This window comes from Neoarius graeffei, chromosome 27 (genome assembly GCF_027579695.1).
Source record: "Neoarius graeffei isolate fNeoGra1 chromosome 27, fNeoGra1.pri, whole genome shotgun sequence".
NCBI classification, from domain to species: Eukaryota; Metazoa; Chordata; class Actinopteri; order Siluriformes; family Ariidae; genus Neoarius; species Neoarius graeffei.
Window position 1 is genome coordinate 14,790,884 of NC_083595.1, and position 22,407 is coordinate 14,813,290.

The 22,407-nt window shown below is 42.3% G+C and overlaps 1 protein-coding gene across 3 annotated transcripts in view; it reads right to left on the bottom strand.

Annotated features, from left to right (window-relative positions):
* The window catches only part of ppef1 (protein phosphatase, EF-hand calcium binding domain 1), a 112,788-nt gene that overhangs the window by 34,898 nt on the left and 55,483 nt on the right, over positions 1–22,407 (bottom strand). For all 3 annotated transcript variants that reach the window (XM_060911837.1, XM_060911835.1, XM_060911836.1), the window contains 6 exons: positions 20,396–20,565; positions 16,228–16,342; positions 15,531–15,577; positions 5,048–5,214; positions 4,256–4,292; positions 4,004–4,153 (listed from right to left, as the gene is read on the bottom strand). In XM_060911837.1, the coding sequence (XP_060767820.1) occupies positions 4,004–4,153; positions 4,256–4,292; positions 5,048–5,214; positions 15,531–15,577; positions 16,228–16,342; positions 20,396–20,565 (686 nt within the window). The remainder of the gene's footprint in view (positions 1–4,003; positions 4,154–4,255; positions 4,293–5,047; positions 5,215–15,530; positions 15,578–16,227; positions 16,343–20,395; positions 20,566–22,407) is intronic.

A 22,407-nucleotide genomic window follows, 5' to 3' on the forward strand; every position in this document is an offset into this window, starting at 1 on the left:
ATTCTTCTTCACGTAGGCCATCGCTTTGACTGCATCCGTGAACTCCCTCTCCTCTCCGTTGTGCGTAATGCGCAGCTTGGCTGGGAACATTATGCCATACTGGACACCCTGGTGGTTGCGCAACAGTTGACACATATAATGCTGAGAGGGCAAATTTTTGAGGCCATTTGCCCTGCAGGGCAAAAGGTGTCAAAAGTTAATGTTGAGGCCTATTATACCGATTTTTTTTTTTTGGTGGTCCATTACTGCCACCTAGTGGTACAGAGTGTGAACCAGGATACTTCCTAAAAACAACAAACTGGGACTAAAGCAGGGATTTTTCTTCATACTCCCTTGTTCTCTTTATTGCTGGGTTTCAGTCACTTGACTTTTCTTAGCGGTTTTACCAGAAGTGAAATAGCTGGTGGTCGAGCAAACCAAAACGGCTGCTGTAGTGCAAACAACTAGCAATAACTTATCAGAGTACGCTCGTAATCTAGAAGCCACTGCTCACTTTAGATATATTCAGAAGATTGCTATGTGCAATGGAATCGACCCCTACAGTCTGGGAAAGAAGGATTTGTCATACGATCTCGAAAACTACCCTTCAGTCGAGTTCCCCGACATCTCAAACTATCTGGTGTTGCAGACGTCCTTCTACACCGCAAAACAGATGAAAGTGTGGAAGAGTATGGAGGCTTACAACTTTTTTTGCATGTGGCTGGGTAAAGGACCTCGATATCAAGTTGCTGCCAAATGAATCCTATACTGTTTTTGCCCGTGTAAGTATGTTGTTGTTTTTTTAAGCTTTTCGTTTGCGTCTTTACAACGAAGCGCTGCATGTTGAAGTGTAAACAAACAGTTGGCTTGATTCTCACTTGTGTTGGCTCTTATCTCTCAGGTAAATCATTCACAAAGATCATCAGAAACCCCTTTAAAGACCTGGATCTTAGTTAAACAAGACGGAGAAGTGATCACGGCGCATTGTAACTGTATGGCTGGGGAAGAATTTTGTCGCGACCTTCATGCATATGGACTTTGTGAAGAGTGAGGAGGAAACAAAGAAACAGCTGGGGACTTTAGCGCTTCGTGACTAAAAAAAGTCCCATAAAATAACGACACATAGCAAGAAAAGTACTTGGAAAACACTAAGGACATACAGTGCCTTGAAAAAGTATTCCTACCCCTTGAACTTTTTCACATTTTTCCACCTTACAACCACGAACTTAAAAGTTTTTTATTGAGATTTTATGCGATAGACCAACACAGAGTAGCACATAATTGTGAAGTGAAACAAAAATGATAAATGGTCTTCAAAATTTTAAACAAATAAAAATCAGAAAAATGTGGTGTGCATTAGTATTCAGCCCCCTGTACTCTGATACCTCTAAATACAATCCAGTGCAATCAATTGCCTTCAGAAGTCATCTAATTAGTTAATAGAGTCCTACTGTATGTAATTTACTCTCAGCATAAATACACTTGTTCTGTGAAGGCCTCAGTGGTTTGTTAGAGAACACTGAAGAACAAACAGCATCATGAAGACCAAAGAACTCACCAGACAGGTCAGGGATAAAGTTCCAGGAGAAGTTTTAAAACAGGTTATAAAAAAATATCCCAAGCTCTGAACATCTCAAGAAGCACTGTTCAATCCATCATTCAAAAATGGAAAAAGTATGGCACAACTGCAAACCTACCAAGACATGGCCGTCCACCTAAACTGACAGAGCGAGCAAGGAGAGCACTGGTCAGAGAAGCAGCCAAGAGGCCCATGATCACTCTGGAGGAGCTGCAGAAATCCACAGCTCAGGTGGGAGAATCTGTGCACAGGACTACTATAAGTCGTACACTCCACAAATCTGGCCTTTTTGGAAGTGGCAAGAAGAAAGCCATTGTTGAAAGACAGGCACAATAAGTCCCATTTGCAGTTTGCCAGAAGCCATGTAGGGGACACAGCAAACATGTGGAAGAAGGTGCTTTAGTCAGATGAGACCAAAGTTGAACTTTTAGGCCTAAATACAAAGCGCTATGTGTGGCTGGAAACTAACATTGCTCGTCACCCTGCACACACCATCCCCACTGTGAAACATGGTGGTGGCAGCCTCATGCTATGGGGATGCTTTTCTTCAGCAGGGACGGGAAGCTGGTCAGAGTTGATGGGAAGATGGATGGAGCTAAATACAGGGCAATCCTGGAAGAAAACCTGTTGGAGGCTGCAAAAGACAGCCTCCAACAAGGAGATTGCTGTCTTGCTGGAAGGAGATTCACCTTCCAGCAAGACAATGACCCTAAACATACAGCCAGAGCTACAATGGAATGGTTTAGCTCAAAGAATATTCATGTGTTAGAATGGCCCAGTCAAAGTCCAGACCTAAATCCCATTGAGCATCTGTGGCAAGACTTGAAAATTGCTGTTCACAGACGCTCTCCATCCAATCTGGCTGTGCTTGTGCTATTTTGCAAAGAAGAATGGGCAAAAATTTCAGTGTCTAGATGTGCAAAGCTGGTAGAGCCATACCACAAAAGACTTGCAGCTGTAATTGCAGCAAAAGGTGGCTCTACAAAGTATTGACGCAGGGGGGCTGAATACTAATGCACACCACATTTTTCAGATTTTTATTTGTTTAAAATTTTGAAGTCCATTTCTCATTTTCATTTCACTTCACAATTATGTGCTACTCTGTGTTGGTCTATCACATAAAATCTCAATAAAAAACTTTTAAGTTCGTGGTTGTAAGGTGGAAAAATGTGAAAAAGTTCAAGGGGTAGGAATACTTTTTCAAGGCACTGTATGTCCTTAGTGTTTTCCAAGTACTTTTCTTGCTATGTGTCGTTATTTTATGGGACTTTTTTTAGTCACGAAGCGCTAAAGTCCCCAGCTGTTTCTTTGTTTCCTCCTCACTCTTCACAAAGTCCATATGCATGAAGGTCGCGACAAAATTCTTCCCCAGCCATACAGTTACAATGCGCCGTGATCACTTCTCTGTCTTGTTTAACTAAGATCCAGGTCTTTAAAGGGGTTTCTGATGATCTTTGTGAATGATTTACCTGAGAGATAAGAGCCAACACAAGTGAGAATCAAGCCAACTGTTTGTTTACACTTCAACATGCAGCGCTTCGTTGTAAAGACGCAAACGAAAAGCTTAAAAAAAAACAACATACTTACACGGGCAAAAACAGTATAGGATTCAGGTAGGAATCAGGTAGGAATACTTTTTCAAGGCACTGTAGCTGAGAGGGAAATACAAACCTTTCACCAAGTGAACACTGCAAACTCGAGCATGCTCCGACTCGGCTCCCTTCGAGTTCAGTCAGAGGTTCAAAAGCCACCTTTCTGGACGCCTTTTTGTGAAATCCTGTGTTTGTTCACCCTTTTTTATTAGTTCACGGGGAACCCTGAAGAAACTTTGATCAGTTTCACGGTTTCATCGATTCGAACAACCTAAAACAACACAAGGCATTTTTCATGCGAGCAATGCACCTTCTCCGTACAAACGCTTTGTCAACTGAGCATTGGTAGACCGCCAGCTAAAGTTTTGAATAACTAATGAGGCGGATGTGACATCACGTGAAACCCAGTAATTGAGCCATTTCTACTTTCTCATTAATTAACAAGTGAGTTCTCTCATTAAGGTTACGTCATTAGCCAGGCTGCTAAAAGCAGACTGGGATTTGAAGTACTCTTAGCTAATTCCTCATTTCTTCACCAAACCATTTTTTTTTAAAACTTTCCTGGCAATTCAGCCATTCATCACCTGCTGCGTTTTGACTAGAGTTTGAGCCAATCCCAGCTGACAGTGGGCAAGCCTGGACAGGTCGCCAATCTATCGTCAGACTCGCACAGAAAGACAAACAGACGTTTACACATACATTCACAGCTGTGGGAAAGTTAGTGTTCAGTTAACCGATTCTGTATATTAGGTTGTGAGAAGAACACCTGGAGGAGCCCCAGGCAGGCATGAGGAGAACCTTGCAAACTTCACACAGAAAGACCCCAGTTTGGGCTTCCAGGACTTATACTCACTTTGTGTCTTTGGACAGAGCTTAGAAAGTCCAAGTCGGTTTCGTCTGAGATGCCACCATGAACAACGAGAACTTTGTTATCGATAATGGTAGCAATCGGGAGCAGGCTGAAGACATCCTGAAGGAGTTGGAGGATTTCTCTCCCGTGAGTCTGCAGAATCACAAGTAAATCAAAGTAACGCCACTGGATGAAACTCTAGTAACAACCACCGAATCGCAAAATTCCATAATACTGTACATGAAAGTAACTTACCTTGTACTTCTGCATCACTTCTTTTGTAAAGCCATATCTGAAAGCGGACCAATCTTAAATCCTTAATGTATTTTTTTTAGGTATTCCTTAAAGGAGAACTGAAGTCATTTTTAAACTTGCTTTATTTCTTAATTAACATATTATTCAATTACGTTTTCGGTTTTAGTAACCTTTTATCGTGACTCGTATTGGCAACTAATTGCAATTAAATATTATACTTATCGGCCTATTCGGTTTTTAGCCGTGTTGAATTTAGTTCGTTTGGTCCACGGCAGGCGTTGCTTATCTGCGCGATCTTCACAAGACTTCGAAACGTGAAATGTCAGCCAGGTGTCAGTGCCGCCATTTTGAAAACTGTTTTCCAAACGAAATATTGCACAAAAACGAGTTTAAATGATTACTGCCTACTTTTTTCAAACTTTCCTGATTGCTATCAAAACAAACAAAACTTCCATCAGCGTTCGAAAGAGGGCGCGTGCATCTTTTGACAATGTTGGCAGATGTTGGTCGCTTTGATTTCCGCTGTACGTTTTACTTCCGTCCTACGATGTCTCACACAGGTCTCGACGAATCTCGTTTACGGCCATTGCTTTGACATATGGACTGATATATTACATAGCATATTTCAAACACTCATAACTTGCTATAGCAGTAACAGAATAGCTATCGAAAATGCATTCCTATATTTAATAAAATGAGATAAATAGAATTTTGATAATAAAAAATGTGCCTTCAGTTCTCCTTTAAAATTTTTCCTTGAATATACATTACGGAGTGAGGGCATAATGCTACCTCAGGTTCATGATGTGATCCTCATGGTTGCCTCGGTTGAGGTGCATGTGATCTGGGTAGAGGAGCAGAAAGGCAAATAGGATGATGATAATTTCCATGGACTTCTTTCCACGGTCCACAAAGTCCCCGTTGAATATGTAGGGGTTCTCAGAAGATGGCAGACCATTCTGGGGGGGAAAAAAACAACAACAACCCCAAAACATTAAAAAGTTTTAAGGAACAGCACAGATGATCCATCCATTTTGGCCGCTCTGACAGCTTCAGCCATCAAAATCTCTAGGGAACATTACAGTAGTGGTTTCCCGCTGCCTTCTACCGGATTATTATTGAGGTTTTCTCCTCTCAACCAACCACATTCACATCTATGGACAATTTAGAGCCACCAATTAGCCTAACCTGCATGCCTTTGGAGGAAACCGGAGCAAACCCACGCAGAACATGCAAACTCCACACAGAAAGGCCTCCACCAACCGCTGGGCTCGAACCCAGAACCTTCTTGCTGTGAGGTGACAGTGTTAACCACTACACCACCAGTAGATATCATAAGTTCTCCAATTTTAATATTAAAAAACTGTATTGAAAAAAAAAGTTTTGTGAAATTTAAAACAACCATCAATAATCTTTGTTTCTCTTTAATGGTGTCTCGTTTCTCATCTTTTGTGAAAACTACAGTAGGTATATCAGCCTAGTTGTTCACTTTCACTTCCAACTACTTGTACATTTGTCTTGGAGGTTATTTTATTACCTCCGCCAACTTTGTCAGAGTAGGTTATGTTTTTGCCTCCGTTTGTTACTTGCAAAAATCAGAGATTTTTGCAAATATGTTGATCTGTCCGTTTGTTTGTTGGTGCTCTAACGTCATCATTTCTTGACCAATCTTCACCAAAATGCAGAGAACAACTCACTAGGGTCACACAAAGACATTAGTTTTTGGTGGGTCAAGGTCAAATCTTGTAAAAACACCTAATTGGCCATAACTTCTGTTTCTTTGTGATTTTCGCATGTATCGTGCAGAGTACGATTTTCATTTGTTTGTTTGCCTGTTCTCAACATAACTCACAATGCACTGAAGAGATTTTGATGAAATTTTGAGGAAAGATGGGCCATGGGCCAAGGAACAAGTGATTAGATTTGTATGCAAATCCAGATATATGTATGCAGATCCAGGATTTTTTTTTCGTCTGTTCCCAACGTAACTCAAAAAGTAGTGAATGGATTTGGATGGAATTTGGTGGACAGCTTTTGTATTATCCTAGGATCAAGTGATTTCATTTTGATGTTGATAATATGTGCCTTGGTGGAAGAGTGCGCTTCTAGTTTTCGTTGTTATGGACCACACTCGATCGCTCATATACCACAGCACTGTTGAATTCTCAATTCTGATTCATCAGAAGGTGTTAATAAAAGATGCTAGTGGACAAAAGCGAGGCTTGTAGCAACTATAACCTGAATGACAATAGGAACTAACTAAGTTTGTCGGCATTTCATAACATTGAACATACCGATAAACTGATACAGTGTGTCATACATTAGTATGACGTCACTGGCAAATCGCTGTAGTATCAGAGGAATAAAACACTTAATGACATGCTGGGATATAATCAAACACATGTACACGTTAAAAACGGCATTTTGAAAAAGAAAGTAAAGACAAATTACAGAAATTACAGTCATACTTAAGAGGAAAACTAAATAAAACCTCCAATTCAACCATGTACCAAACAGTAATACCTACAAGTTTAACCAGGAAGTTGTTGCAGCTCATCAGTGCAGAACATTTTATTTTCTTTAAGTAGTAAACTTTGTGTGAGCTCAGGAAACTGTACCCATGCATTGCTTTTATGCTTCTTGCTGCTTACAGTGGCAAGTGGTGTATAAACTCAAAAACATAACCTGGTAAACAATTTTGATAAGCGATAACAGTTGGGGGGGGGCTCGAATTACACAGGATTTATCTGCATGCTGGCATAATTAAAAACAAAGAGTGCTCTGAGAGCACAATATTCCCTGCTGGCAACTAGGCCATAACTCTGGTAAAATGCGACTGAATTGAACGAAATTGCAATGTGCGTATTACCGACATATAACAAAGAATCTTGTCAAGTTTTGTGAAATTCCTCCAAAAATCGTGAGAGGAGTTGATTTCAGAAGGTGAGTACCCTTCCTGGGACGGACAGGCATCACCATGACCAGTGTTGGGCAAGTTACTTCAAAACTGTTTTGCATTATTTATTACTTGTTACTGTCATTTTAAAGTAATTAGTTACATTACAATATTACTGTATTTAAAATGCAAGGCATTACACTACTATTGCATTACTTTTAAGTTACTCTCACCAAAATAACTGGAAGTATGGATTTGGCAATCTAAATATAGCTCAAGACGCTCAATTAGCTCATCACATCCAGTGGAAGGTGATGTGGTATCTGACTGAGCTTGCTTACTTACTTACTTATGGTCCCTCTCACGTGTGAGAATGGGGGACCCTTCTATGTCGTCGTTCTCTACACTCTTCAGCTCGTTTTTGCAGTCTCAACTCCGACAGTATTTTGCCATCGGAAATGAGGTTTCTCCATTTAGGTCGTTTCGCTGTGGCTTCATACCATTTATCATCAAAACCAAATATGGATAGGTCCTCTTTGATACAATCTTTCCACCTTTTCTTTGGGCGGCCGCGGGATCTTTTGCCTTTGGCGAGCTCACTAAAAGAGCAGTTGTTTTGGTATCCTATGATCTGGCATCCGGCATACATGGCCTAGCCAACGGAGGCGGTTGCTCCGAATCATGGTCTCTATTGTTGTTGATTTAGCTCGCCTGAGGATTTCAGTGTTAGTTACATGGTGCCACCATTTTACGTTCAAAATCTGTCTCAATGATCTTTGATGAAACATCTCGAGAAGGTGGATGTGGGAAGCAAGAGTGCTCCAGGTCTTGCTGCCGTATAGCAGGCATGGGAGGATGATGGCTTTGTAGACTGTAACCTTGGTGGTTATGGTGAGGCCTTTATGGTCCCAGCACCTGCTCGAGAGTGAGTGGAATGCGGCTGCTCCTCTAGCAATTCTCCTCTTAATCTCGGCATCAACGGATAGTTCACCACCCAAATAGATGAAGTGGTTGGAATTGGTGAGTTGGTGGTTCTCAATAGTAATTGGTGGAGGATCTTCACATCCGAAGTGCATGACTTCAGTCTTGGGCTTGCTGATTGTAAGTCCCCAGTCGTTGCACGCTCCGTTGAGGGCGTTAACTGCGCTTTGCAGTGACTGTGCCGTTGCTGCGCAGTGTGCCGCGTCATCCGCATACAGGAAGTCATCCAGTCTTGGTTCCTTGGCAGCCTTAGTCTTCAGGCATCTAAGGTTGAAAAGTTTGCCATCCAGCTTGTACCTGATGTCAATTCCAAAGTTTCCCATGGATTTGTGTGTGTGGCGCAACATGAAAGAGAAGAACAGTATGAAGAGCGTTGGTGCCAGAATACAGCCCTGCCTCAGGCCCGATGAGACCTCGAAAGGTTTAGTCATCTCACCGTCCACGAGGACCTGGGCTTGCATGTCCTGATGGAAGCTACGAATTATGTTGACAACTTTAAGTGGTATTCCAATGCGCAGCAACAGCTCCCACAAAACCTCTCTGTTTACAGTGTCAAAGGCTTTGACTAGGTCCACGAAGACAAGGTGGACTTCTTGGTGCTGTTCGCGGCACTTCTCCAGTAGTTGTCTTAGGGCAAACATCATGTCCGTAGTGGAGCGGCCTGGCTGAAAACTACACTGGGCTTCTGGGATGAATGGCGCAATGGAAGGCCATACTCTGTTGAGGATGACACGGGCATATAGTTTCCCAACTATAGCCAACAGAGTAATGCCGCGGTAGTTTCCACAGGTGTAACGGCAGTTCTTTTTGAAAAGTTTGATGATTGTGCCATTCTTGAAGTCCTTAGGTACTCTTTCCTCTATCCAGATGTTCATTAGTAGTTTGTGGAGTTCTGCAGCTAGTGCAGGGCCACCTGCCTTTAGGACTTCTCCGGGTATGCCATCAGGGCCAGGTGCTTTGCCTTGTTTAAGAGCTTTGTTTACCTCCTCGATAGTCGGGTCTTGTTCAAGCTCGTGTATAACAGCTTCCTGGGGGATATCATCCAGGACAGACATGTCTGGTGTGCCTGGTTGGTTGAGAAGTGTACAGAAATGCTCTCTCCATCTTGCTAAGATGTCCTCTCTCTCAGTGAGGCGTGTTCCTTCGGAACTGTCGACTGGGTTGATGCCACCTGGCTTTCGCTGGGAGACAAGTCGAAGTGCTTCAAAGAAGCTTCTGGAGTTGTGGCGTTGTGCGTGTGACTCGATCTCTGTGGCTCTATCAAGCCACCACTGATTCTTCATCCTTCGGGGCTCACACTGGCAGAGGTTACGGGCTGAGCGGTACCGTCTGTGGTTCTCAGGTGTTTCATTTTGAAGGAGGGCTTCAAAACAGTGTTGTTTCTTCTCGAGCAAATCCTTGATGGTGGGATCATTTTCGTTAAACCAGTCGTGGTGGTTACGTTTCTGCAATCCAAGAATCTCCTTCGAGGTGTCATACAGAGTGGATTTCAGATCTTGCCAGCGTTGTTCTAGGCCCACTGAGTCAATATTTGGGAGGCGTGAGGCGATGGCTTCTTGCAGTTGTTGTTTGATCTCAGGTACATCGAGGCGTGCGGTATTAAGGCGGGGAGGTATATCTCTGCATCTGCGCTGGGTGGAAATGTGAAAACGCAGGTTAAGCCTTGTGCAGACCAACTTGTGATTGGTCCAGCAATCCACGCAACGGCGTACTCTAGAATCTGCAAGGTCACTCCTGTAGTGTTGTTTGATAATGATGTAATCAATCATGTACCATTTCTGGGAGCGTGGGTGTTTCCAGGTCCCCTTGTGTATATCACCGTGTGTGAATACGGTGTTAGATATGAGGAGGCCGAACCTTGTGCAAAGTTCTAGGAGAGTCACCCCTTGTGCATTTTCATCTCCCAAGTCATTTGGTCCGATGACATTGGGCCAGGCTTCTGTGTTGGTTCCAACTCTGGCATTAAAGTCACCAAGGAGAAAGAGCCTGTCACTAGGTGGAACCTCTGCGAGGACTGCTGTGAGTTGGTTATAGAAGAGTATCTTTTCTTCCATGGGTCTTTTAAACGTGGGAGCATAGATGCTGATGAAGGTGGCATGGCAGTTCTTGTTGAGCTGTAAGCGCATGGTCATGATGCGGAAATTTATGCCCTTCCACTTTTCCACGAGAGGCCGGAAGTGTGATTTCGTGGCAATTCCAACACCTTCCTGTCTTGGCTTATCGCTATCCCTCCCAGAGTGTAGGAAGATGTAATTTCCATCAGAGAATTCTCCTTCAACGGGGATCCGGCATTCACTGAGGCAGGCAATGTCGATGTTAAATCTCCCCAGCTTGGAGGCTACTAGGGCGGAGTGGCGCTCAGGTGCTTGGCACTTCAGTGATGATGTATCTGACATGGTTCGAACGTTCCACGATGCAACCTTGATCTTGGAGATATATTTGCTGCGGCGGCGTCTGGGCTGTTCAGGGTCAGGGGGTCCTAAGGGCTTTACCCTTGATCCGTCATCCTTGCGAAAACGCTGCCCGTCGAACCGACGCTGGTTGTGTAAGGTTCTTAGTGAAGGGTCTGTAGTGGGTATGTGGTTTCGCTGCAGCGGGGGTGCTGGCCTCGCTGCGGCTAGCAAGCAGGCTGCCCAATTCCGTGCCTGCGTCCTTCTGCCAGTGGACACATAGAGTGGACTCGTAAGAGACGCAAATCACCATGTGTATAGCTGGAGAAGCGGTCAATTAGTTGGGTCAGTGGGCTGACCTCGGCTTGAGCTGACCCAGGCAGACTGGCCGTTCCGACTGTTGCCCGAGTGGGCAGTAGTATCTAAGCCCTTGGCCATTTCGACCGGTATCCAGGTGTTATAGACTGTGGTCTCTACGCCCCTAAGATTGTTGCCCAGTACCTTGTTCTATAACTGACGGTTGGCCTCCTGCATGGTGGCTCTTCCCCTCGGGCGTTATGGTACCTCCATGCATGCCAGGTATTGGCATGCTGTGGACTGTTTTTCGTCTGGACTCTCGCCTAAGACCGGATCTGGCATGGTTAAACCTGCCAGGGGTTGAGGCCCCCGCCGGCATGCGCCCTTAGGGTCCTAGAGACACTCGAGCTGCTACACCACGGCAAGGTAACAGTCCGTTGTAACAGACTGTAACTGACTGAGCTAGGCTTATGGTTAAAAACACTAGAATATAATAGCCACAGTGATGGCTCATGGCACAATACAAGGAACAATCATCGCAAGAACAGACCTTTTGGTGAAAGTCTGGCAAATTGTGATAGAAATACTGTAACTTTAGGCCTATTCATATTAACATTAATTGAACTGTATTGTATTGTATTGTCTAAAGATATGACAGGATACAAAATTAGCATTTCTATGCCTTTATTGTTTTCAAGTTTACAGCATTAAGCATTAGGGCTGTAACGATATGCGTACCGAAATCGCGATACACAGAGCCACGATCCGTATCGCGATACAAGAAGGCAGAATCGCGGTACACCCTTTCAAACTTCTCCTCAGCCCAGAAACAGAGGCGCTTCCAAACTTCAATTTATTAATACTTTACTTTTTATTTAAATTACATTTTAAACTTACTTAAATTACTTTTTTTTTATATCTATTAGTAAGTCGTTTTTTCGCCGACCTGCGACAATCTTCTGCGAGTCACACAACGTCCACACTCGCCACTGGCAGAGCATTCATTTCTTTTAAGCGGTCGCCATTCTGGTTGCGACGCGGGGAGCGAATCTGTAAACAAGCAGCTCATTGGCTGGCTAGGTGTGCCACAAGCCAATCACAATCACTTGACCGGAAAGGCATGCAGTGTTGCCAGATTGGGCAGGTTTAGGTGCTTTTTGGCTGGTTTTGAACATATTTTGGGGTGGAAAACGTTAGCAATATCTGGCAACACTGAAGGCATGTCTGCTTGGGCGGAAGCCTTCTGCGGCAGTTACATTTTGACACGCGAGCAATGTTTCACTATAAAAATTCCGTAATTTCCATCTGTTTTCTGCGATCACAGAAAATCATTGGCCCTATGAGAGTGAGACAGTGAGAGAGCCACCCCCCCAAAAAAAAATCTTAACGGATTTACACGATTTGGAAAAATGACTTTTTCAGAACCGAAAAAAACAGAGCTTCCGGCTCAACAGTATTATTTTGAGAAATAAAACAATCTTTGGATATACATTTGTTCATTTTTGCATACATATTACTCATTCTCTGCAGTGGTCTGAATTATTTGTTATTAAATAGTTAATGTAAGTAAGTAAATGTTAATAAGTCAAATTTGCTACTTTAAAAAAACATTTTAAAAAAATCGTGGGCGTATCGAATCGTGGGTCAAAAATCGCGATACGAATCGAATCGTGAGTTGGGTGTATCGTTACAGCCCTATTAAGCATAGTTTATGCTTCATTAAAAAAAAAAAGATTAGCCCTAAGGGATATGACTCCATTTCAGAAATTTAACAAAAATGAACATATTATGGCAAATCGTAGCCTACAATAAAACTGGCCTGAAAAAACCCCACAAGCCTTTTAAATCACAGCTAGACAATGACTATTAGCTATATGAGGCTACCCAGTCACATTTCGAAAAACAGAATTAGAAATAACAAAATTAAAGTGTTTTTAATGATATTGAAGTGCTTAGGCATATTAGCCTTCGAAGGAAAGGCAGCTTAATCACTTTAGTCTGACTTCCGACCAGAAAAAAAAAAACCCTCAGTTATACAGGACAAAAATGTAAACAAACTGTTGGCATATCTTCAACAACATACTCCACCACAAGTCTCCTAACCTCTTGAGGCTGAAGGAGCATCTCAGAGCGGCACAATGTTAATTTTGGCTGTTTTGTGATTTTATCACCACTCTCATCCTCCGCTTGCTTCCTTGCTAACTTCATGTTACTATTATTACCCCTTTTCCACCAAATCAGTTCCAGGGCTGGTTCGGGGCCAGTGCTGGTGCTGGTTCATAACTTGTTCAACTTGCGAGCCAGCTGAGAACCAGTTTGCTTTTCCATAGCTCGCGGTGCTAAGGGAAGCCACGTCATTACGTCACTGTATACATCAGTTACGTCGTTGTATACGTCATTACCTCGCTGTATACGTCAGTTACGTTGCTATGTTTGCATAAACCTTGGCGCGAATATCAAAGCAAAAACAACACGGAAGAAGCAGCAGCAACAACAACAACAACAATAATAATGGATGACTTCGTTTGTACAGCTGCTGCTTCTCGTCGCTTAAAAACGGCGATCTTTCGTGGTCTTGTTATTGTTGTTGGTCTTAACAACTCCGCCCCCCGCTGACGTAAGCGGTTCTTTCCTCTGGCCCAGCAGAGAGCTGGTGCTAGCCTGGAACCGGTTTGCCTGGAACCGGGTTTTCTGGCCCCAGAGCCAGTTCTTTGTCAGTGGAAACAGAAAACCCGGTTCCAAACTAAGCACTGGCCCCGAACCAGCCCTGGAACTGCTTTGGTGGAAAAGGGGCATATGGCACCTCTGTAAATACTTAGTTAAATTACTGGTGCTATTTCGGGAAGTGGACAGTTACTTAAAGTAATGGGCGTGCCCATCTGGAGAATGTGCTATCCGACGTTAGATCAGCTGCAGGTTCACTCATCTCTCTCTCCTGTCTGACTAGCCTAAAGGAAAAGGAAGTGAAACATTTTGCACAGACGTTTCACCTCTGCTGATCTCGCGGTGATTTTGGCGAATTTGTATGAAGGAAAAAAACCCACCACTTCATTCCAGGTTAAAAATGCATTGTAACGCGCGTTACTGACATTTGTACCGAGTAAAATATTACCAATTTTTTTTCTGTAATGCCTTACATTACCGCATTACTGCAAAAAGCAATGTATTACAGTAATTCGTTACTTTTGTAACGCGTTACTCCCAACACTGACCATGACATAATCCCCCTTCGGGCCTTTCAGCCAGCGGGGGATAAAAATTGTGAGTGAAGTTGATTTCAGAAAGCAAGCACACCTTGATGAAATTGCCAAAGTACAAGTTTGTTAATAATCAAGGGCATAACTCGGGTAAAATTTGCCCAAATTAAACAAAATTTCAATATGCGTATAACTGTCATATAACAAAGCCTTTTGCCAAGTTTGGTGAAATTCCTCCACAAATTGTGAAAGGAGTTGATTTCAGAAGAACGTACACCCTCATGAAACTGTCAAAGTACGAGTTATTTCATCAAGGGTCAAAACTGGGAAAATGTTCACAAATGAAATTAAATCGCAATATGAGTATTACTGTCATATAAAAAGGCCTTTTGCCAAGCTTCGAGAAATTCGTCCAAAAATTGTGAGAGGAGTTGATGTCAGAAGGCGAACACACCTTCATGAAATTGTGAAAATACAAGGTTGTTAATCAAGGGACATAACTCTGGTCAAATGCGACCGAATTGAACAAAATAACAATATGCGTACTAATGACATAAAACAATGATTTTTATCAAGTTTGGTGAAATTCCTCCACAAATTGTGAGAGGAGTTGATTTCAGAAGGTGAGCACCCTTTGCGAGATGGACGGACGGACAGACAGAAATCGCCACGACATAATCCCCCTTCGGGCCTTTTGGCCAGCAGGGGATAAAAAAAGTCTACAGACACAGATCAGTCGAGGGTGCTAATAGCAATTCCACATGAAGGACAAGTTGCCATAATGGTGAGTGGAACCCGGTGATTTTTCATAAGCAGGAGGGAATATTAATATTAGGGAGATAATACTGCATTATACATACACACATACACTCACTGGCCACTTTAATAGGAACTTGTTCTTGATTCTAAGATTCCTGTTCTTGGCTGCAGGACTGGAACCCAATGTGTTTGCATGCTGAGATGCTTTTCTGCTCACCACGGTTATAAAGGAGTTGCTATATCCTTCTGGCAGCTCGAACCAATCTGGCTATTTTCCTCTGATCTCTCTCATCAACAAAGCGTTCGTTTTTCCACCCACAGAACTGTCACTCACTCACTCAATGTTTTTTTGTTTTTCGCACCATCCTGTGTAAACTCTAGAGACAGTTGTGTGTGTAAACCCCAGGAGATCAGCAGTTTCCGAAATACTCAAACCAACACCCATGCCACAGTGAAAGAAAGTCACAATTTGAGATCACAGTTTTTCCCATTCTGATGTTTGAAGTGAACATTAACTGAAGCTCTTGATTTGTATCTGCATGATTTGATGCATTGTGCTGCTTATTAAGGGACTGGATGATTGGAGAACAGCATAAAACAGCGGGGGTGTGGGTGGTCCTAATAAAGTGGCCGGTCCTAATAAAGTGGCCGGTGAGTGTACACATACACACGTTTCATTTGTTGAACTTAAACAAGACTGAAACAAGGACCAACTTACAACTTTTTCATTTATAATTCAAGAAATAAATTATTACCTTGTAGAATATAAGGAGCAAATCATCTAGTCTTCCATGGAGGTCACCTGCAGTGAAAATAAAAATGTTGCTTGCTTCTGGAAGTATGTACAATATTAATATTAATGGCTGACTGGTTTAGCAAAAATTATGGTTCCACGATCAGGAGATAAAGCGCAGTGCGATTCTTTTATTTTAAACGAAATTAAAAAATCAGACAAATGCATAAATGAAAAATGTTTTCGTCGTGCCGCTATTTGACACTCAATGTTTCATGCCGTTTGAGGTGTTATCAGTATGATTGACAAATTATTCAGAGTTGATTAGCGCATACTGAATACTATAATAAGTTTATGAAATTAAACAGTGGTAGATTCGCAGAAGCAGCAGAGCCATTACTGCTCATAATAAACCACTTATTAGCATCTGAATACAATTCATTTATATCTGAAGAACTATTCGGTTCTGGGCTTTAATGTGAAGAGGGGAAAAAAAGGTTCATGTTTACAGAAATCAGATGCAACATTTTCATATTGGAATGCTGCCATTAGCTGCGCCTTGTGTCTTCATTTGATCTGAAGCGCCATTCAGGCGTCTGCTCCTCTCAGAAGGCCATTGTGGTGTGGTGAAGTGCTTCGTAAAATGCTGCATAAATACACACTCCGTTTGGGAAAGAGGAGGGCGCACATTCAAATGCATGCAAGGTTTAATATCTTACCACAGATTGTGATTTCCTTGGCATATGATGACGACAAGTAAATGACGTTTGGCATCTGTTGTAGAAACTTCTGTGTCTCATGAAGTAACTGCAGCACGTATTTGGCATGGAGAAGCTAGGCAGAAGAAATACAACGAGCCAAATGAATAAGCCTAACATCTTCATTTTTTTTCTTCACTTCCATAAAAAAATGTTAACCATTTTATTATTATGCTTTGTAATGATGCCCGATGTCAGTCATAACAGTAGTGCAGCACGTTGCATGCCATCACACTGATGAGCAGCATCATGTTTACAGTGGCACTTGAAAGTTTGTGAACCCTTTAGAATTTTCCATATTTCTGCATAAATATGACCTAAAACATCATCAGATTTTCACACAAGTCCTAAACGTAGATAAAGAGAACCCAGTTAAACAAATGAGACAAAAATATTATACTTGGTCATTTCCCAGATAGCAAAAGGAAAATGATCCAATATTACATATCTGTGAGTGACAAAAGTATGTGAACCTTTGCTTTCAGTATCTGGTGTGACCCCCTTGTGCAGCAACAACTGCAACTAAACGTTTCCAGTAATTGTTGATTAGTCCTGCACACTGGCTTGGAGGAATTTTTGCCCATTCCTCCATACAGAACAGCTTCAACTCTGAGCTGTTGGTGGGTTTCCTCACATGAACTGCTCGCTTCAGGTCCTTCCACAACATTTCCATTGGATTAAGGTCAGGACATTGACTTGGCCATTCCAAAACATTAACTTCTTCTTTAACCATTCTTTGGTAGAATGACTTGTGTGCTTAGGGTCGTTGTCTTGCTGCATGACCCACCTTCTCTTGAGATTCAGTTCATGGACAGATGTCCTGACATTTTCCTTTAGAATTTGCTGGTATAATTCAGAATTCATTGTTCCATCAATAATGGCAACCCGTCCTGGCCCAGATGCAGCAAAACAGGCCCAAACCATGATACTACCACCACCATGTTTCACAGATGGCAGGGCTCGAAATTCGCGGTGGTCCGGTTGCCCGACGCGACTTAATTTTTCATTTGGCGGGTAATTCCTGTCACTAGTTGAAAATAAAAAATACATATGAAGCGAAGATTCAGACACACCGTCAACTAAAGCCGCCACATATTAAGTGCGTGCTGTGTCTTTGTTAATCTGTGTGTTTATCGGCAGGACGGAAAATACCGAAGAATTCCGAATCATATCGTGTACGAGTCAGGCTGTCGTTTTTTTCACTACTGCGCATGCATATAATGCATCTCGTTGAATATCGTGGTAATCACGTGTAGTATTGGACCAGGTGGGTGGAGCACAGAAGCACGGCAGGCCAGAACTGAGTTCTCAATGAACTATTTATTGCTAGCTTTTCAGCCTTTTATCACTTCCCAGCTGCGCACGCACACACGTTCTGGTTGGGGAGAGAGAGCTCCCTTTCTCTGCTCTCCTCTCCTTTTAAAGGGAATGGTAGATGTGGCCACATTATCGCCCATGTAAACACGTGTTTTCGTTGTTGTTTACATCTACACCTGCCAAAGTTATGCTGCGATGTGGAATTTTCTGAAAGGTGTACAGAAACCGCCAGAGACGGGGACAAAGCGACCTCGGTCTGAAGAGGAGAAACAACAAAGGACTTGTAAGCAAATGCGGGAGCAGGATAGGCCTTGGCTGCGATACGATTTTTATGGAATAATTAATTTTTTTCAAGTTGATTCCTAGTCAATATGAAGCTCCTAATGCTTTCTCTCTCATAAATGGTTAAATACAGAAAGCATGTTGGACATATTTTGGGTGCTATAGTCATGATAGTAAGTATATTTGTTTTCAATACTCATACACCAAGTTGCCAAGTTTTCCAATATATTATTATTTGTTGATATTATATTATGGTGCTCTGTGTTGTTCTCATTTATGTATTTAACAACAGTATCAAAATACTCGGGTCTTGAAATAAATGCACATTAGTCATGAACAATGGTAACTACTCTCTTTTGCGTTATTTTTGACAGAAGTAAAATTCATACATGAACAAATTTTGGCTAGTTGATTTTCTGTTTGGCTAGTTACTTTGGAAGGTAACTAGTCCGGCTGGCTGGTGAAAAAAAAAAAAATGAATTTCGAGCCCTGGATGGGATAAGGTTCTTATGCTGGAATGCAGTGTTTTCCTTTCTCCAAACATAATGCTTCTTATTTAAACCAAAAAGTTCTATTCTGGTCTCATCCGTCCACAAAACATTTTTCCAATAGCCTTCTGGCTTGTCTACGTGATCTTTGCTGCTCGTCTGCAGTTTGCTAATGTTCTTTTTGGAGAGCAGTGGCTTTCTCCTTGCAACCCTGCCATGCACACCATTGTTGTTCAGTGTTCTCCTGATGGTGGACTCATGAGCATTAACACTGGCCAATGTTAGAGAGGCCTTCAGTTGCTTGGAAGTTACCCTGGGGTCCTTTGTGACCTAGCCAACTATTACACACCTTGCTTTTGGAGTGATCTTTGTTGGTCGACCACTCCTGGGGAGGGTAACAATGGTCTTGAATTTCCTCCATTTGTACACAATCTGTCTGACTGTGGATTGGTGGAGTCCAAACTCTTTAAAGATGGTTTTGTAACCTTTTCCAGCCTGATGAGCATCAACAACGCTTTTTCTGAGGTTCTCAGAAATCTCCTTTGCTCGTGCCATGATACACTTCCACAACCATGTGTTGTGAAGATCAGACTTTGATAGATCCATGTTCTTTAAATAAAACAGGGTGCCCACTCACACCTGATTGTCATCCCTCTGATTGAAAACACCTGACTCTAATTTCACCTTCAAATTAACTGCTAATCCTAGAGGTTCACATACTTTTGCCACTCACAGATATGTAATATTGGATCATTTTTGTCTCATTTGTTTAACTGGGTTCTCTTTATCTACTTTTAGGACTTGTGTGAAAATCTGATGATGTTTCAGGTCATATTTATGCAGAAATATAGAAAATTCTAAAGGTTTCACAAACTTTCAAGCACCACTGTATACGTGAGTGAAGCATTAACCAGAGTATCTTGTTTATGTGGAGTGTCCCCTGTGTAAATTATTACACTATCTGAGCTGTTGTTATATAACATCAAGAATTCTTAAATGCTGTGGTTTACTTAATTACAAAACATTAAAGCTGGAGGCCTTTCGATTTCATAAAACCAGTGAAATTTAGTTCCCTCTGAAATTTAGTCATTATGATATATCTTTAAAAAAAACAACAACCAGGCCATTCCATGGATAGGAAATTATTTAATTTAAGGGGATTCCCGAGCAAATAATGTGCATGAAATCGCTTGCTTTGCGCTGGTCAAGCAGACAGAGGAAGTCTGGTGTGTGCATGAGCAGGTTTACCTTTTGGCATCGTCGTCTTCTTCTTTTGGGTTTTACGGTAGCTGGCACCCAGTGTTGCATTACTGCCACCTACAGGTTTACCTTGACCATGCACTGACAGTTCCATTAGTCTGTCGCTAAACGAACAGCTGATCACACCGAGGTGCTCGCTGAGCGCCGATATTTATTAGTTTGGTCCTGCGTTTCCTTTCCTTCATATATTACATTACGTCTTTTCTTCTCGCTTTCTGTTACTGTAGTCAGTCTTTCACGTTTCATTCGCGTCCTCCATTTTCCTTTCCCGTTTCAAATTTGTATCCCACAATGCCTTGTGCAAACGGGGAAAGCCCACCACATGATGCATGGCGTAGTATCTTGTACTGCGTCACGGTGAAGCAGGAAAAATAGCAGAGAACTTAGGGCCATGTGGCCTTAAATTCATTAATTGTTCTCTTCAAAAAATGATAATAATAAAATTGGAAGTCTGTGATTCGAATTCAGTCGCTTTCGGTCCACTAAACAAAAATAATTGGGTGTCAGGGAAAATTCTTTTTATGACCTAAACCTGAAAAATCTGAAAGTCAGTCTACCTTTAAACGTGGTTCGAAGGACAACTCACTAAAAATTCTGTTGCGTATAAGGAAAAAAAAAAAAGACCAAATACCAAACTAAAATACCAAAAAGGACTACGTTATACATCAGACTGCACAGTATACTCTTCCTATTTTGCAGACCCAAAATGTATTTGCATATCTTGCTCAGAAACTCAGGACTTTCACAGATGGTCACTTGGTTAAAGTTGCAGTGTGCTGTACCTGTTGTTCCTTAAATGCGCTAAGCAGAGTGTTGGTATCAGTGATACTCAGAGGGAAGGAGAGGCGAGGGCCACTGTAGGACTCAGGAACCGTGATCTGCTCGTACTTATAATGTCCAAGTTCCTCTGTTACAGGGTCTACCGCTGGGTCTAGCAGGTGAGAGATCAGATCTGGGAAAATTAAAAGAAATCAAAAGCAAAAAGAAGTTCACAAGTAAAGACTGGAAAACTATCATCTGGTCTTTTTCCGACCTTCAATGGCCACGTTCAGTGAGAAAACAGACCTGAACAGAGGATTCTTGTTATCTGAGGTGTTGGCCCAGGTGGGAGTGTAAATTAGAGATGGAGATGTCTTACAAAAAAATAAAAATTAAAAAATTAAAACTCTATTTTACCTCAAATGACCTAACCTCTATAATATTTACCAGCGTTGTAGTCGGGTCACTGAATCTTGAGTCTGAGTCCAGTCTCGAGTCCCCAGTGTTCAAGTCCAAGTCATTAAAAAAATTTGAGTCGAGTCCAACACTCCAACTGTACCATTTGACGGTGGCTGTTTTAGTGCCATTAACGTTAGTTTGTTCCTGAACATGATGTATGATCAGGTGAATGTGCATTCTCTTTGTCCGGGAATGTGAAGTATTCTGTCAGAGATGGTTGGAAGACAGACCTAAGTGCAGAAGGTGCGTTTATTAATACAAGTGAAGACAGGTAAACAATGCAGAACAGCAGGCAAAACTGAAACAGGCAATAGGTCGAATGAGGCACAAACAGGCTATTGTAGACTCGGCAGAATCGAAGATGAGAAACAGGAAATCAGGGATCAGGAAACCAAACAAGGAAATAAGACTCGGTAACATGTCAGCAATGCAACTCAATACTTCGCAAAGTAAGTGTGTTTTCACAGATTTTATGTCGGTGCGCTGTTTGCCCCTTAATCCTGTGCACGTGAGAGTCATTTACGGTGCGCACGAGAGCCTGGAGTGCGCCCGAGAGTCTGGAGTGCGCACGAGAGCCTAACTGATGCATGCACCAAGGTGTGCAGGTGTGACACTCTGACACGAAATTAGTACAAAATTAATGTAGATATAAATATCGTATGCCAAATAATTATGGCACGTTACAAAAAATATATATAATAATAAAGAAAAAATTCGAGTCCTCATCTCCATTTTCCGAGTCCTAATGCAGTTAATGCACGAGTCTGAGTGCTCAAGTCCAAGTCGAGTCACAAGTAGAGTCCGAGTCCTGGACTCGAGTACTACAAGCCTGATATTTACTAATGGCTGGTCACTATATTAAATGGGAGGGCTAGAAAAAGCTACTAACTAATCAACTCCATCAATAAAAAAGTGTTACATTTATGAGCCTTATAGCATGGGGCAGGCGGCACGGTGGTGTAGTGGTTAGCGCTGCTGCCTCACAGCAAGAAGGTCTGGGTTTGAGCCCCATGGCCGGTAAGGGCCTTTCTGTGCGGAGTTTGCATGTTGTCTGCGTGGGTTTCCTCCGGGTGCTCCAGTTTCCCCCACAGTCCAAAGACATGCAGGTTAGGTTAACTGGTGGCTCTAAATTGACTGTAGGTGTGAGTGTAAATGGTTGTCTGTGTCAGCCCTGTGATGACCTGGCGACTTGTCCAGGGTGTACCCCGCCTTTTGCCCATAGTCAGCTGGGATAAGCTCCAGCTTGCCTGCAACCCTGTAGAACAGGATAAAGCGGCTAGAGATAATGAGATGAGATAGCATGGGGCAACACCATTTGTGAAGTCAAGTGTTTAATTTAAAAAAATAAGTATCATGCTATGTAGTAAGCAGAAATGCTGTACTGGCTGTTGGCTAACGTCTTCATTCACACCACACAAATCTTCCCGTTCCATTTTCTGTCCTTTTGTGCAATTTGTACTTTAATTGGACGATGTATGCATAGTTTATTGACTCAGCCTTGTAGCTGAAGCCTATAGAAACTCCTGTCTGTATGTGTATGTTTAACCGAGTTTGAGCATGTTTAAGAATGCAATTG